The 15,359-nt window shown below is 38.6% G+C and overlaps 1 protein-coding gene across 4 annotated transcripts in view; it reads left to right on the plus strand.

Annotated features, from left to right (window-relative positions):
- Pank1 (pantothenate kinase 1) overlaps window positions 1-15,359 on the plus strand; it is an 89,259-nt gene that overhangs the window by 63,701 nt on the left and 10,199 nt on the right. For all 4 annotated transcript variants that reach the window (XM_042689208.1, XM_042689202.1, XM_042689205.1 and 1 more), the window contains exons 2-4: window positions 1,914-2,266; window positions 10,102-10,355; window positions 15,035-15,211. In XM_042689208.1, the coding sequence (XP_042545142.1) occupies window positions 1,931-2,266; window positions 10,102-10,355; window positions 15,035-15,211 (767 nt within the window). In that variant the 5' untranslated portion in view covers window positions 1,914-1,930. The remainder of the gene's footprint in view (window positions 1-1,913; window positions 2,267-10,101; window positions 10,356-15,034; window positions 15,212-15,359) is intronic.

Genomic DNA, 15,359 nt, shown 5'->3' on the forward strand with positions numbered 1-15,359 from the left:
TTCCAAAATGCAGCCTATAATAGCCAATACATATTACTGCTTTTTGACTTTCAGTCTTTTCACTAGATCAGCAAACTTTTTAGTGTTTGCCTTCTGTGTTACTATAGGTGATAATTTTCCAAATACTATTCCAGGAGGCTGGGAAGGTGGCTCAGTGGTAGAGCAGTTGCCTTGCATGCCTGAGGCCCTGGGCACCACATAAGCAAAAAGAAAAAAAGCCGGAAGTGGCACTGTGGCTCAAGTGTAGAGCGCTAGCCTTGAGCTGAAGAGCTGAGGGACAGTGCCCAGGCCCAGAGTTCAGGCCCCATGACCGGACCTCCCCCCCAAAAATGTGCATCCAAATACTATTCCAGTCTCCAACATCTGTTTCCTTTCTCCTTGCTGCTTTATCTCAGAACAGGACCACAGGTTTTGTAGTTAAAGCTGCTGACCACCCCAGGAATCAGTCACAATGAGCCAGGTTCTGTTGCAGTGACAGTGAAAGAAAATGCAGTTTCCTCTCCTCTGAGCTCCCACCATGATGTTCTTTCTCATTCTCCTTAGTTTTGAACCTGTACTCCTGCTGAAAATTTTGATGAATACTCAAGAAATACTTTTTAAAGGACATCTATTTAGAAAGATGGAACAGGTGTGAATTCAAACATTATCTAGAATTAACATCACTTCTAGCAAAGATGGCAAAGGCTCTTACCAAATGCTACAGCTGACTTTATCATAACATCTGGGTATCCTAGGTCTATCAATGGCAGGAACCAGTCCCACCTGATGACTTTACTGGGGTGTCTTCCTGCTCTTTTTCATTCCACCAGTAGCAGGGTGATGGTAGGTAGCTTAATTTTGGGTAGACCTTGATCTCAGTAAGATGATAAAACTACACATGTAAAATATGACAGTGCCTAAAAAATATTTCACTGTGAGTAGGAGAGAGAGAGAAAGAGAGAGAGAGAGAGAGAGAGAGAGAGAGAGATCCAAGCCTCTTGAGTAGTTAGGATAGGATTATAGGCATGAGCCACTGGATCCCTTCTTTGTACATGTATTTTTTAGGTTGGCAGGATACTCTAGCCCTAAGAAGCACAGAAGAGTTCATTTCGCTTAGCATTATCTTGTATGGTTATGTGTACATAGCTATTGAGATATCCTTCTCATCTTCTAGGATTATCCTAGACATATACTAATTATTACAAATGAAGGAAACTATGGAACCTGTTTCCTTGGTTCTGGCAAGATGTTGCTAAGTAAAATGAATTCCAGGACGGGGACACAAGAGGTTTTTCTTTGTTTGTTGTTGTTTTTAATGTACTTTGTGATTTCTGTTTCTTTTGTATTTTTTCCCCTATGATTTATCCCCTATTGTCACTGTATCTGATTTTGGTACCTGGGTATTGTATATATGCCCATCTGAATTATGGAAGGGAGGAGAAGGGGAACAACAACATGGTGAGACAAAGGAAAAAGTGGGAACCAGTGCAACAGTGATACTCACAAGATAATATGTTGGAAATGATCTGTACAACTGAGGGGAGGGGTTAGAAGGGAGGGAAAGTGGGAGAAAAATGAGGAAAGGGGTAACAAGTTCAGCAAGAAATGTGCTCACTACCTTACATATGTAACTGTAACCCCTCTGTACATCATCTCGACATTAATTTTTTTAAAAAAAGAAGCACAGAAGAATGACTTAGAAAACTGTAGAATCCTATTTCTTTTCTCACTTCTAAGCTTTTCACATTGGGTGAAGGGTGGGCAGAGTTAGGAGCACCTCTAAAACTATGCATTTTTCTCTGTGCTCTTTCTAAAACACAGAATCAGTTTTCAAATTGAATGTTCAGTGTATTTTCTTTTTGAATACTCAAGAAGTGAATATTTGTTTGCATGTACAGAATTCAGTAGTACTCTTTCTTTTTCTCTGTGTCTAGCATTCCCATGGTTTGGTATGGATATTGGTGGGACCCTGGTTAAGCTGGTCTACTTTGAACCAAAGGATATTACAGCTGAAGAGGAACAAGAAGAGGTGGAGAACCTGAAGAGCATTCGGAAGTATTTGACATCTAATACAGCTTATGGGAAAACTGGGATTCGGGATGTCCACCTAGAACTGAAAAACCTGACCATGTGTGGGCGCAAAGGAAACCTGCACTTCATCCGCTTCCCAACTTGTGCCATGCACAGGTTCATTCAGATGGGCAGCGAGAAGAACTTCTCCAGTCTCCACACCACACTGTGTGCCACGGGAGGTGGGGCTTTCAAGTTTGAAGAGGACTTCAGAATGGTAAGTGGGGCTGGTCCTTGTCAAAACAAATCAAGCCTCTCACATGGCCACAGCTATGATATTACATGTCTAAGAACTTGACAACTAACCTTGGACCTAGGCAAGTTTACTTTACCTAGTGCCTTGGTTTCTTCACCTAGAAGAAAACAAAAATAGCTGTAGACTAAAGAGTGGGTACAGGAAGACTGCATGAGATAGTATGTGCCTAACTTTTAATAAGAGCTCAGTGTACATTAATTTATTGTTTTCACCATTTCTGTTACAATTATTGCTGTGCAATATGGCAAGATGATATAATATTTATCTGAGTTTCATATTTTGGTTAACATTTTCCACAGACACTTGCCCTGTAATTATGGAATCAGTCTTAAAGATATATAGACTGAGAATGAACAGAAGGCATTCTGTAAATCCTTCTAAGAATTATGACTTCTGTCTACCAGTTTGCTCTCCTAAGTGTTTTGGATTTATGAATATAGTTCAGAAGTTTTATTCACCAACCAAAATGAAGCTTTTAGGCAGGTGCTGGTAGTGTGTAATCCTGGCTACTCAGTAGGCTGAGTCTGAGGATCATGATTCAAAGCTAGCCTGGGCAGGAAAGTCCATGAGACTCTTATCTCCAATTAACCACCAGAAAACTATAAGTGGATCTGTTCATCAAAGTGAGAGAATGCTAACCTTGAGCAAAAAGAGCTCAAGGACAGTGCCCAGGTTCTGAGTTCAAAACCTACTACCCACCGAAAAGGAAAAAAACAAACTTTCGATAGTATATAGAAATGAGTTCTTTCATTGGAAGTATGGTTCTGCATAGTTGGGATAGTGCTTTTTCTTGATGTGGTACATAGAAACCCTTTGTATGATGTGGATGAGGAACATCCAAATGCTGTTATTTAGCAATCACTTAGCATCTGTGTGTCCCAGTTTCCTCATCTTCTCCAGTTAAGATAACAATCTTTTTATTGCTTAGCTTTTTCCCATGGAACAAATTGAAAATATAGTTAAATAATCAGTGCAGCTTGTATCTTGGAAAATCATGGGAGAGTTGGACAATCAAAAGGGATTGAACGGTGAAAGAAAGCCTGGAAGATTTTAGGATTAATCTTTTTAGAGTTGAAAATCCAGTGAAGTAAGTTATAAGATACATATTCTCAAAACCTTTAGCACAAACTGCTGTGTTTAGTCATGGAACGAATCAATCCAGTCTGTTTATAAAGTCTGTCACTGTTGAATCAACAAACCAACACATTATCCATGGAACCTAATCATCTATACATGCAAATTTTATTGTACCATCTCCGTTAACATCATTTGCTATATAGACTATAGTAGGTAATCAGTCTAGGTCTGACAACAGAGTCCTAGAGTAGCATTCTGAGAATGATGATCCTCAGGCTTTGGCTCTTTTTTTTTCCATGTCATCTTTCCTTACCCTGCAGTAGTGATTGGTACCATCATGTATTTGAATAACCAGTAGGGTACCACCACAGGTACTCAGTGACCAGTTTTGAAGACAAAAAGGTAGATAGATAGGAAAACTAAATTTGATTCCCTAATGAGAATAGCATTGGATCAGAATAGTCCTGTTCCTATATTTTATCATTTAGGTGACCCTGGGCAGGACAAGTTTTGAAGACAAAAAGGTATATAGATAGGAAAACTAAATTTGATTCCCTAATGAGAATAGCATTGGATCAGAATAGTCCTGTTCCTATATTTTATCATTTAGGTGACCCTGGGCAGGACAAGTCCTTCTTATTGGCCTCAGTTTCACCACCTGTAAAAGGTTTCAGTAATATAGAATAAAGGAAAGAGGATTTTTTAGGACATCAGAACTGAAGGTGACCTCTGAAAACAAGGAAGTGTAGCACCTTCACCATCTATGGATGAGGAAACCAAAGCTTAAATTTTGATTAAGAGGCTCTAATCTAGTAGTGCCTATTAGCTAAGAACTGGGTTCTATTCTGGCTCTGAATGAATGCTGGCCCACATCTGAATGGCTGTACTGTGAGCTCCTAGGTACTTCAAGGACATACCAACTGTCCATCTCTACTAACAAGGCTCAAGTAAGCCAAGATAACTGGTAGACTTACGCAACCTCTCTATCACTGCCTCCGTCTCTCCTCTTGGGTAAGGTATGTCCTGGTAAAAGGTTACTCAATCTGTGCTGGCCATGAATAAGTATGTTTCTCAAGGTTCTGAACTAAGAAAGGTCATATCAAGCTTTGGGCAGGCTCTTATCACCTCTTGAGTAGACTGGAACAGGGAACAGGTCTGGAATTTGCTAAATAGCTAACCAAGCTGATTGTCTATCTATAAGAGTCCATCGGAGGCCTTCGTATCCATAATCAATCTTGGCCAAAATAAAGACAGAACTAAGTCTCTTCCCATAGCCTGTTTGACCATGCACTGAGTGATGTACCCATATCCATATTCTATGGGGATGACTAGGTTTTACCATCCACTTTCCATAAGCTCTTTGACTTTACTTATGCAATGAGCAATTTCATTCACTCATTGAATGAATAATTTACCAGGCTTTTCTATGTGGTAAGTACTGTTAGCAGCAAAACAAAGCTCTTACATCTACCTGCTCCCCTCACCTTCTGCCTATATTCTATTAGAGGAAGATAGTCAGTGGTCAAACAAAGAATAAATGGTAGTAAGAGCTCTGAAGGAGGAAATGGCAGGGAGAGGAAGATAGAATGTTGGAGGCTTATGATGAGGTGATATTGGTGGAGACACCTGACAGAGTATCGGAGTGACTATTTATATTTGGGCCAATATTGTAGACAGATGGAAGAGAGTACCAGGACACACAGTTGTGCAAAATCCAATATTAATATATATGTTAAACAATCTGACAAAAATAAAGCACTACATATATGCAAATTTGTGTTTTTTAAGATAGGAGTTTAAAAAATACATATAGGAGTTTTTCAGGTAGGAGTTGTAAAAATACATCTGAGTAAAGTGCTGGTGGCTCATGCCTGTAATCCTAGCAAGTCAGGAGGCTGAGACCTGAGGATCCTGATTTATAGCCAGCTTGGACACAAAAGTCTGTGACTCTTACTTCCAATTAACTAGCAAAATGCTGGAAGTGGAGGTATGGTACAAGTGGTAAAGCTCCAGCTTTGAGTTAGAAAGCCAAGTGAGAGTACAAGGCCCTGAGTTGAAGCCCCAGTACTGGCACAAAAACAAACAAAATCTGTGTAAGTAACCTATCTTCAGCAGACTCCAAATAGCAGTTGTTAGGTATGATAACTCTATCTTTGTTATATATAGTAAGTATACTTAAATTTTTAGATAATGGTAACTAGTCTTGATCTAATTTAGACTGTACAAGGAAAAGCTCTAAACTATGAGGCAGGCATTAAATATACCCCCTTTCTTCAATGTTTTCCATTGAACTCATGCTACATTGTGATATTGTTCTTACTTTTTCTTTTATTTCCTCTGGTCCTTTCTTTGTTGTTTTATATTAATATCATAGTCCAAACCAAATTTCTTTATTTTTAAAAAATATTTTTAAACAGGGTCTAGCTAGCCTTGAGCTCAATTCAAGGACTTGGCTTCCCTGGCTTTTTGTTTTCTGCTCAAGGCTGATGCTCTATCATTTAAGCCAAACCTCAACTACAACTTTTTAGTTGAAAATAAGTATCTCACAGACTTTTCTGCCCCTACTGCTTTTAACTTCTCAAATCACAGCCTCTTGAACAGTTAGAATAACATGTATGAGCCCACAAATGCCCAGATTATAATAACCTTTTCTGCCACTATCAAGTTGATTTACTGAACTAGGGCCCATAAAAACACTTTGGGCCTGGCGCTGGTGGCTCACGCCTGTCATCAGGAGGCTGAGATCTGAGGATTGCGGTTGAAAGCCAGCCTGGGCAGGAAAGTCTGTGAGACTCTTATCTCCAATAAACTACTAGAAAACAGGAAATGGTGCTGTGGCTCAAGCAGTAGAGTGCTTGTCTTGAGCTGAAGAGCTCACGGACAGCACCCAAGCTCAAACTTCAAGCCCCACGACTGACAAAAAACAAAAACAAAAAAGCAACACTTTGGGAAGTATCATATATTATACTGATTTGTATTTTACTCATTTCTGTGCACAGCTTTGGTACTTCATTTCTCTCTTGCAAGTGAGTGATATGACTGGCTAGGGGTAGGACTATAGTCTCTTCCAGGGGGTAGATGTGCACTCTTTTGAGATGGTTCTATCTTTTGGGATGATTTTTGTTTATTTAGTTAGGTATTTTTGATAGACTAAGCTATAGCATAGAAGGAAACCCTTTTGGAAATTAGCCTGCCTGTATTTAAGATCCATATTTTTTTCTAATTTTAATATGTAAGCAATCCCTGAATGTTCTCTAAAAATGAGTGTTCAAATTAGAAGTATTTCAAAATGCTTATCAACTTCTCCTAAGAGCACCTAAGTTGTTTTACTTCTCATGTGTATAGTAATTATAAATCACTTGTATTATCCTTTCCAAAGCATCTTCATACAAGCATCTCATTTGATTTTTTGAATTAACCTAGGGTAGGAGCTATTGGGGAGATTATGTGAAGTGTGATTCAGATGCCAGCATCCTTAGCATCATCTAGGGTATTACTGGAAACACAATTAAAAACACTAGGGTCATGAAGCACAGCTGTGTGTGTGTGTGTGTGTGTGTGTTTGTGTGTGTGTCTGTCTGTCTGTCTGTCTGTATTTTTTTTTAACAAAGGTGATTCTGATACATAAAAAGTTTAAGAACCCTGATATGCACATTCTTGTTTGAGTGACTTTGGCCTGCAATGTATAAACCAAAACTATTTAATTAGTTGCCAACATATTAAAAGTTTACGTTATATCTGAATTTCAAAAAAGTAAGATCATCGGGCAACTCCAAGCCCTCATGACCACATGATGTGCTGGAGATGAACTGTTGTGTGTGTAGTTGTCCTGTTGGCACAGTCCTCGTCATTCTATTATTTGTGTCCTAGTTCTGGGCCTCTTTTATGTTTTCTTACTGTCATCTGTAGGCATGAGTTTTTGACCCAATTATAAAAAAAAAAAAAAACTCAGACCAAAGAAAATGTTTCTTCTTAGCTGTAATCTTTACCTGGTGCAAGCTTTCTACAAATCCCAATTCATCGTTACTAAGAAACTACAACATTTGGGATTTAATTCCCAACTTGTTCTCAGTTTCACAGGGCCTGCTTGAAAATCCAAGTAGCAATTTGGCTGTACCTCTTTTTCCTACATATCTGAACAACAGTGACAAAAAAAGATAAATAAGATGACTAAGATAATAATGTTTGTTAGCTTTCTAGGCCTGCTTGGCCTTGGGGATCCAAAAATACCTGTCCTTCAATAAAATGTGTAGAAGAAGTGTTTGTTTGCTCGTTGCACTTGGAAATCATTTTGAGGGGAAAGGTGAAATAATGATGTCTTCTTTCAGAGCAAAGGTGCTTAGTTTATTTACTTTCATAGGTGTTTTCTTTTTTTCCTCAGTATAGTTTCAGGGTGTCCATCTGGACATACTATGTCTCTGTCCATGTTTATGTTGACTCTGTCAATATTGTTGGTGAAACTCTGATTAATTTTTAAGCAAGTTTTACTTGTGGTTCCTAAAAATGCTGACGAAATTGCCACTTTTCAGATTGGGTTGGTGTATAACTTTCCATGTTCACTTAATAGATGTTTTACTAAGTGTTGAGTAGAGAAAGGAATTTAGCATGGCCCCTAGGGGCCCATGATGAACCAGAAAATAGACAGATTGTCATCAGTGCTGTAAGTGCAATGGAAGACTGTGGAATCTGGGAGCACAGGAAGATACTTACCCTATGTCACAGTAGAGTCTTTCAAACATCAGGACAGTTCTGGACCTATCACATTCCTATCTTAAAACATGTGTAACTATATGCATCTCATTCAAAAGTTTTACTTACTAAGAATTAACATTAGTTGCCCTGGCTTATGGCTATAATCTTAGCTACTCAGGAGGTTAAAATCTGAGGATACATGTTCAAAGCAGACAAATCCATGAGATTCTTATTGCCAGTTAATCAGCAAAAAACTAGAAGTGGAGCTGTGGCTCAATTGATAGAGTACAAGGCTCTGAGTTCAAGCCCTAGGACTAGGAGAAAAAAGTCATTAAGAATCATTTATGGGTCATATTTACTTATTCAACAAGCCTCATTTCGAGTGTTTATTTCCATGTATCAAAAATATTTCCACCACCAACCTTACATTATTCTAAGTAATTCTGTTTTTCATATAGAGATTTCAGTCAGCTTTATTAAATAGAAAATTCAGATTAGTGATGCAAAGTCAAATCTTTTTCACGTAATACTTGGTAATTTTTATAATGAAGATGATTTTCTTTAGTAAAATATCTAAGTCTAATAATTGTTTAGGTTGTTTCCAGTCTCTAGAAACAGTACCCTTTATAACAATGAAGATAAGACAACAGAAAGACAGGCTCTGGTGGTTCATGCCTGGTGGTTAATGAGGCAGATATCTGAGGGCCATACTTCAAAGTAGCCTAAACAAGAAAGTCTGTGAAACTCTTATCTGCAACTAACCACCAAAAAGAAGGAAGTAGAACTATGACACAAATGGTAGTGCACCAGCCTTGAGCAAAAAAGGTAAAGGATAACAGTTAGGCCCTGACTTCAGGCCCCAGAACCAGCACAGAAACAAAACACAAGCAAAAACAAAAACAGAGAGTAGCTGGCTGGTAGTTCTTTGTTTGTTGTTCACTCAGTGAACATTATTTTCTATGCATCTTTACCACAGAAAAACATTAATGATACCTATTGATAAGACTTTTTTTTCATTAGTTCTGGGGTTTTTTTTGTTGTTTTTTTAAGTGGCAAAGCAAAGGGTTAATAGAGAGCAAAGAAGACTGTTAAGCGAATTGGCAACCTTCAGCTAGATTATTCAGAACCAGGAGAGAGAGAGAGAAACAGAGAGACAGAGTTAGACACACACACACACACACACACACACATTACACACACACACACACACACGAGACAAACATGGAGACAGAGACAGAGACTGAGGGGGAGAAAAGGGAGAAACATTTTCTTTTTTTTTCCCTCTCTTTCTTTTGTTAGTCACGGGACTTGAACTCAGGGCCTGGGCACTGTCCCTGAATTCTTTTGTTCAAGGCTAACACTCTACCACGTTGAGCCACAGATCCACTCTCAGTTTTCTGGTGGTTAGTAGAGACAAGACTCTTATAGACTCTCCTGCCTGGGCTGGCTTTGAATCTTGATCCTCAGATCTCAGCTTTCTAAGAGGCTAGGGTTACAGACCTAAGCCACTAGCAGGTGGCTCAGGGAAACATTTTCTATTCCCTATGCAAAAAGTGGAAACAAAGACTCAAAATGGTGGTTTTGAGTCTGGGAAATATACGTTGACATGTCTAGCAAACCCTAATTATTAGACAATGATCCTAGGTGATCATCTTCATCTTCACACAGTCTTCTTTGGGTCTTTCATGTCTTTCTGTATGTGCCTTAAAATGACTCTAGCTGTTGGGTTTAAGGCCCACCCAGATGATCTAAGATGGTTTCTTCAAGATCTTTAACATCTACAAAGATGCTTTTCTAAGGTTACATTCGCAGGTTCAGAGCCATCAAAGACACTGAAAGGCCCTTTTCCAGCAACCAGGAAAGCTCCATCTTCTCCTTTGTATATAGCTATTTAGCAGTAGATTGGTTGATTATCAGCATTATGCCACAACTGGGTAGGATGCTTCCTTCTTTTAAATTGAATGGCCCAATTTGGGGCTTCCTCCAAGGTAGTCCATGGCATCTCACAAGGTTTTGTTTTCTTTCAGATTGCTGACCTACAGCTCCATAAACTGGATGAACTGGACTGCCTGATACAGGGTCTGCTTTACGTCGATTCTGTGGGCTTCAATGGCAAGCCAGAATGTTACTACTTTGAAAATCCCACAAATCCTGAATTGTGTCAAAAAAAGCCATACTGCCTTGATAACCCATACCCTATGTTGCTGGTTAACATGGGCTCAGGTGTCAGCATTCTAGCAGTGTACTCCAAGGACAACTATAAAAGAGTTACAGGGACCAGGTAAACATGGTTTTCATTAGAGGAACCGCTTTGTTCGTACAATCAGGCTGCTTCCTTGATGATTAATGCATAGTAAATCTTTGTGTTGAATATGTTCTTTGTTGTTGTTGTTGTTGTTGGGCCAGTACTGGAGCTTGAACTCTGGCCTCAAGCTCTTGCTCAAGGCTGGCTGGCACTCAACCATGTGAGCCACACCTCCATTTCTGACTTTTTGCTGGTTAATTGGAGAGAAGAGTCTCTTGGACTTTTCTGCCTAGGAGGACTGTCTTAGATCTTCATCTCCTAAGTAGCTGGGACTATAGGAATGAGCCACCAGTGCCCCCCTTGTCAGATATTTTTGAGAAGCTCTAGTGTAAATAAAATTAAACATTTGTTATGAAGTATTCCTCTAACATTTTGGACCAAAAACACTATTTTTAGAGGAACAAGTTAAGGAATGAATGGCATTAGAATGTACTTTGGGATATGGTATTGAAAATATTGTTTTGTACGTGTGTGTGTATGTTTGTGTATACTAGTACTGGGGCTTGAACTCAGGGCACTAGGGCATTGTGTCTTGCTCAGCATTTTTACTCATGGCTAGTACATTGCCACCTGAATTGTGTCTCCACAATTAATCAGCTTTTTTTCTTTTTTTTTTTTCTGATTGTGTTTTTTTTTTTTTTTTTTTTTTTTAACTTGGGCTGGCTTTGAACTGCAGTTCTCAGATCCTAGACTTCTGAGTAGCTAGGATAAATTTTAGGTGTGAATCACCAGGTGCCTGGTGAAACCATTGTTATTGACAAATTGAAGACTTCATGTTACTTTTCTAGGTCTCGGTATCCTCATTTCTGTCATGCAGGTTGTTGGTACATATTGTTTTTAGAAGCTTTCAGGGCACTGAAATATCACAGTACTTCTCACCCATTATAAGTAGAACTTCTGTTTTTCAGTGTGTTGTCACAATTGGTGATGGATCTACATAAATTTATGTTTGGCAATGTCTAGAGACATTTCTTGATTGCCATCCATGGAGGTAGGATGTTGATGGCATCTACTACAATGAAGTTGAGGATACTGCTGAAATCTGACAGTGCCTAGAGCAGCTCCTCCAAAATCAAAGAAATTAGCAAGCCCCAAATATCAATAGTGATGTTGCAGAGAAACCAGGTGCGCAGTGACTAAAGCCTGTTACGGACTGTAGGAGGTTATGTGTGTCAGTACAGAAGCTTGTTTGTTTATCCATGAATCAAAACTCAGCCCATCGTTTTCAGGAATTCTGAGACAGGGCACTTGACCGGAACTGCTTTTACTTAGAGAGTAATCTCCTAATCATGGTATAGTAATTTTTTAAAAAATAAAAAACAAATAATACAATAGACATTCTTCCAGGAGTAATTGAGTTGGTAAAGCTAGTCTCAAGGTAACAATAAGCTAAACATTTCCACAATTAGTTCCATTGATGAAAACTTCACTGTTTCATCAGTTATATAACAGGTGGAAAGCTAGGGAGCTGGGTCATTTTGAATAGCTGCCAAGAATCAGTTGTGGCTTTGGCTTCTCTTTCGTGTGAAATAATCCCTATAAAAATCTAATTATTGATAAAAAGCCAGTTAATGACCAGTGTTCTTCAATCCTCAGCAAATTCTATGTGGATATTTATAGGTTCTCACATCAACCAGTGATTTGGGAAACGTGTTAATGGGAACCCCTTTTGGAGACTGCTAAAGCTACTGAAGGGTCATTGAGTCATCAAACCTGTGGAGCTTTTGATACCCCAACCAGAGTGGTTTTGTCAACAATCTTTCCCTTCCTCCTTTTCTCTTTCCCTCCCTCCCTCCCTCCCTTCCTTGCTTGCTTCCTTCATCCCTCTCTTCTTCCCTCCCTTCCGGAGCAAGGTTTCACTAGGTAGTACAAACAGGCCTCATCCATGCAATCATCCTTCCTCAACCTTCCCAAAACAGGGATTCTAGGTTGTGTTGCTACACTGGGCTCAAAGGCCTCTTTGATCCATCCAAGTTATAAAACCTCCAACATAAACTGTAAACTTTGCAGTTAACATCATCAAGTGGAACACACTTTGAGGATCACTGATAAGAGCAAGACTTTCTACTCCTCTTGTGAACTGATAGCTTTTCCTATTGTGTTACATACTATTTTCCCATATTAGAATATTTTTAGAAGCCATTTTACCACAGTACTCTTTCAATTTTGTTTTAAATGTGTTTTTAAATATATTTTACAGCTGACATTGTTAGAATCGGATTTGTTTAAATATAATGAACCTAGAACCATTGGCAAAAGTAACAATATATCTCATCACTTTTATTGAACCTATTTAAAGGTAATCCCCATCTGTGTTCATTAATGACCAAGTTGTTGGTCATTAATCAATGATCCGCAGTTGTCAACAGCTTAATTACTAAAATGAGTAACTGGGGCTGGGGATGTAGTTCAGAGGTAGAACTTTTGTCTGGAATGCGCATAATCCTGGGTTCCATCCTCAGCACTGAAAGGAAAAAATAAGATGAGTTTGCTGAAGATTTATTTTACTTCTCTTTAAAATCACAATGATAGCTGATGATGCTCATCAATGGCTTTGTCTAGCAACACAATTTTTGTGTCTGGTGTAGTAAGAGTTTTACTGTGTGTCTGCCAAAACAAACATGTATATCTGATGGTGAGCAAGAAAATCACGTGATCAAGTAATGGTTGGCAGATTGAGGATGTTAATAAAGTACTAGGAAACTGTTGGCTCCTCTGTTACCATGCATCCTTCCCTCTTCTCTGCAGTGTGCCAGCTGTGCAAACTCATGCTTGCTTTCCTCATTTGACTCTTTATCTGGAATCACCTGTCATTTTTCCAGTTGTACTTGCCCTTTCTCACTTATACCAACACATCAGTTGATGAATTACCTTCTTTCTAAGTCAGCCAATTTCTTAAGTTGCCTACAGTTGGGGTAGATTATTGAATGCATTGGTTAAGATGGTCCTTAATGTTCAAAGAAAGATTATTAGGGATGAAAGATATTATGAAGCTAGAAATATAAGCAAAGATTTCTTTCCTAAAATATATAGGCACAAATCAAAGGACTGGCCAACGCAAAAGGTGTCCCTATTCAGACACACTAGCAGGAATAGGAATATAGCTAAGTGGTGGGCAGAGTACTTGCCTAACATGAGCAAGATCCTTAATTTAATCCCTAGCATCACAAAACACTCACATACACACACACACACACACAAACTTTGTAGGGTAGACTGAAGCCAACAATGTTGGCATGACTTGCCATGTAAATGTAAATTAAGATAAATGTTCTTAGAAGGAATTCAGAATTCCTTTGGTCTGAGTTGCCAATTTAGCACTGAATGTGGAACTCTGTTTCCTCATGGCCCTGTTTCTACAATTTAGGTAGGTGCTACTAATGGTGCCTACCTACATAATTTTCCATGAAAAAGACTCCATCATTTCCATCAAGACTGTATTTCTGTAAGAATCACAGTTTAAGAATATTACACGAAGTTTTGCTGTAGATGCAATTAACAGAACTATCTGTCTATAATCTGGAACCTTCTTGTTACTAGTCATTGATAATAGATAATAATATACCCTAAATATTTAAATATTTTATATCAAAATATTATATCCAAATATTCTTATGTCAAAAGAACCATATCCCAACTTGATTTTCTGTCTTTAGAATTAAAAGCCAATGCCCCAACACAAGTTCTGTTCCCAGAGCTAGTGGCTTATTAGGGCCTCCAATCAATTGACATGAACAGCTAGTTCTATTACATTTATTTTTTAATGGAAAACAAAGAATGAAACTTAGTCCAACAATTTAGGGATTAGAACTCCATTTTCTGCTATGATTTCCCTGGTAGGAGGTTGGCTTTTCTTTTCACTAGGCAACTTTCATATGAATACACAATTGCGGTTATTCTCAGCTACTATAATTAGTTCTGAATTAGGGCCCCAAAACCTAGCTTAGAAGATTTGTCTCCTAAAAACAACTGAAAGCTTCTAAAACATAGTTGAAGCATTAGAACCATTTTGTGACCTTTTTCTATTTGGTGGTAAGTAAAACATCAATTTTCTCAAAAGACTGCTAGAAAAAAAATCACTATCCAATAAATCAATAGTTCTCCCCAAACAAAAAAGAAAACAAAAATCTTGTATAAGATTTGCTCTGCTGGAGAAGAAAAGTCAGTGAAAAGGAAGCCTTCAGGCTGGCTCTTTGCAGAAGAGTCAGGTTTGTCATTGGATGGTTTGGCTCCATACTTGTGAACTAAGTACAATTTCTTTTACTTAATATTTGCTTTCAGCTGCCTGTGGTGTTATAATGGTAATTTGCTGCTTTAGACCATCCAAAGGAAAGAGATCATGATCTGGCCCCTTGTCATAGGTAGGAAGACAGGTTAGCGGCTAGCTGAAGGTCTCACAACGGAAATCAGTGAGAATGTTTCTTGTTTTGTTCTCAAATTTAAGGGCAAGTTTCCCTTCAGGATCAATTTTGATCTCTGCCCTCTTCTACAATCTAACTCTAAAGCTGTTTTGCACTCTAGCACTTCAATAGAAGTGCCCCTTTGCTCTGTTTTTGTTTTTCTTAATTCATATCAATGATTTTAATGTAGTTGGGGACTTGGATGGGAGTATCTTAAGATAAAATTTAAAAAAATGAACCTTGTTGTTCCTTTAGTCTTGGAGGTGGAACATTCCTAGGCCTATGTTGCTTGCTGACTGGTTGTGAGACCTTTGAAGAAGCTCTGGAAATGGCAGCTAAAGGCGACAGCACCAATGTTGATAAGCTGGTGAAGGACATTTACGGAGGAGACTATGAACGATTTGGCCTTCAAGGATCTGCTGTAGCATCAAGGTAGAGACAAAGTAGCGAGGAACTGTAGTGATTGAACATGAGGCAGCCTCTCCATCCTGGCCTTCATTTCATTGTTATTATCCTTAATTTTTAAAATAGCAACCCACCAGCCTGCAGCCTGGTACAAATATCTATCTTTGTAGATCTC

This window comes from Dipodomys spectabilis, unplaced genomic scaffold, assembly GCF_019054845.1.
Source record: "Dipodomys spectabilis isolate Male_0828 unplaced genomic scaffold, ASM1905484v1 ptg000125l, whole genome shotgun sequence".
Classification (NCBI taxonomy): Eukaryota; Metazoa; Chordata; class Mammalia; order Rodentia; family Heteromyidae; genus Dipodomys; species Dipodomys spectabilis.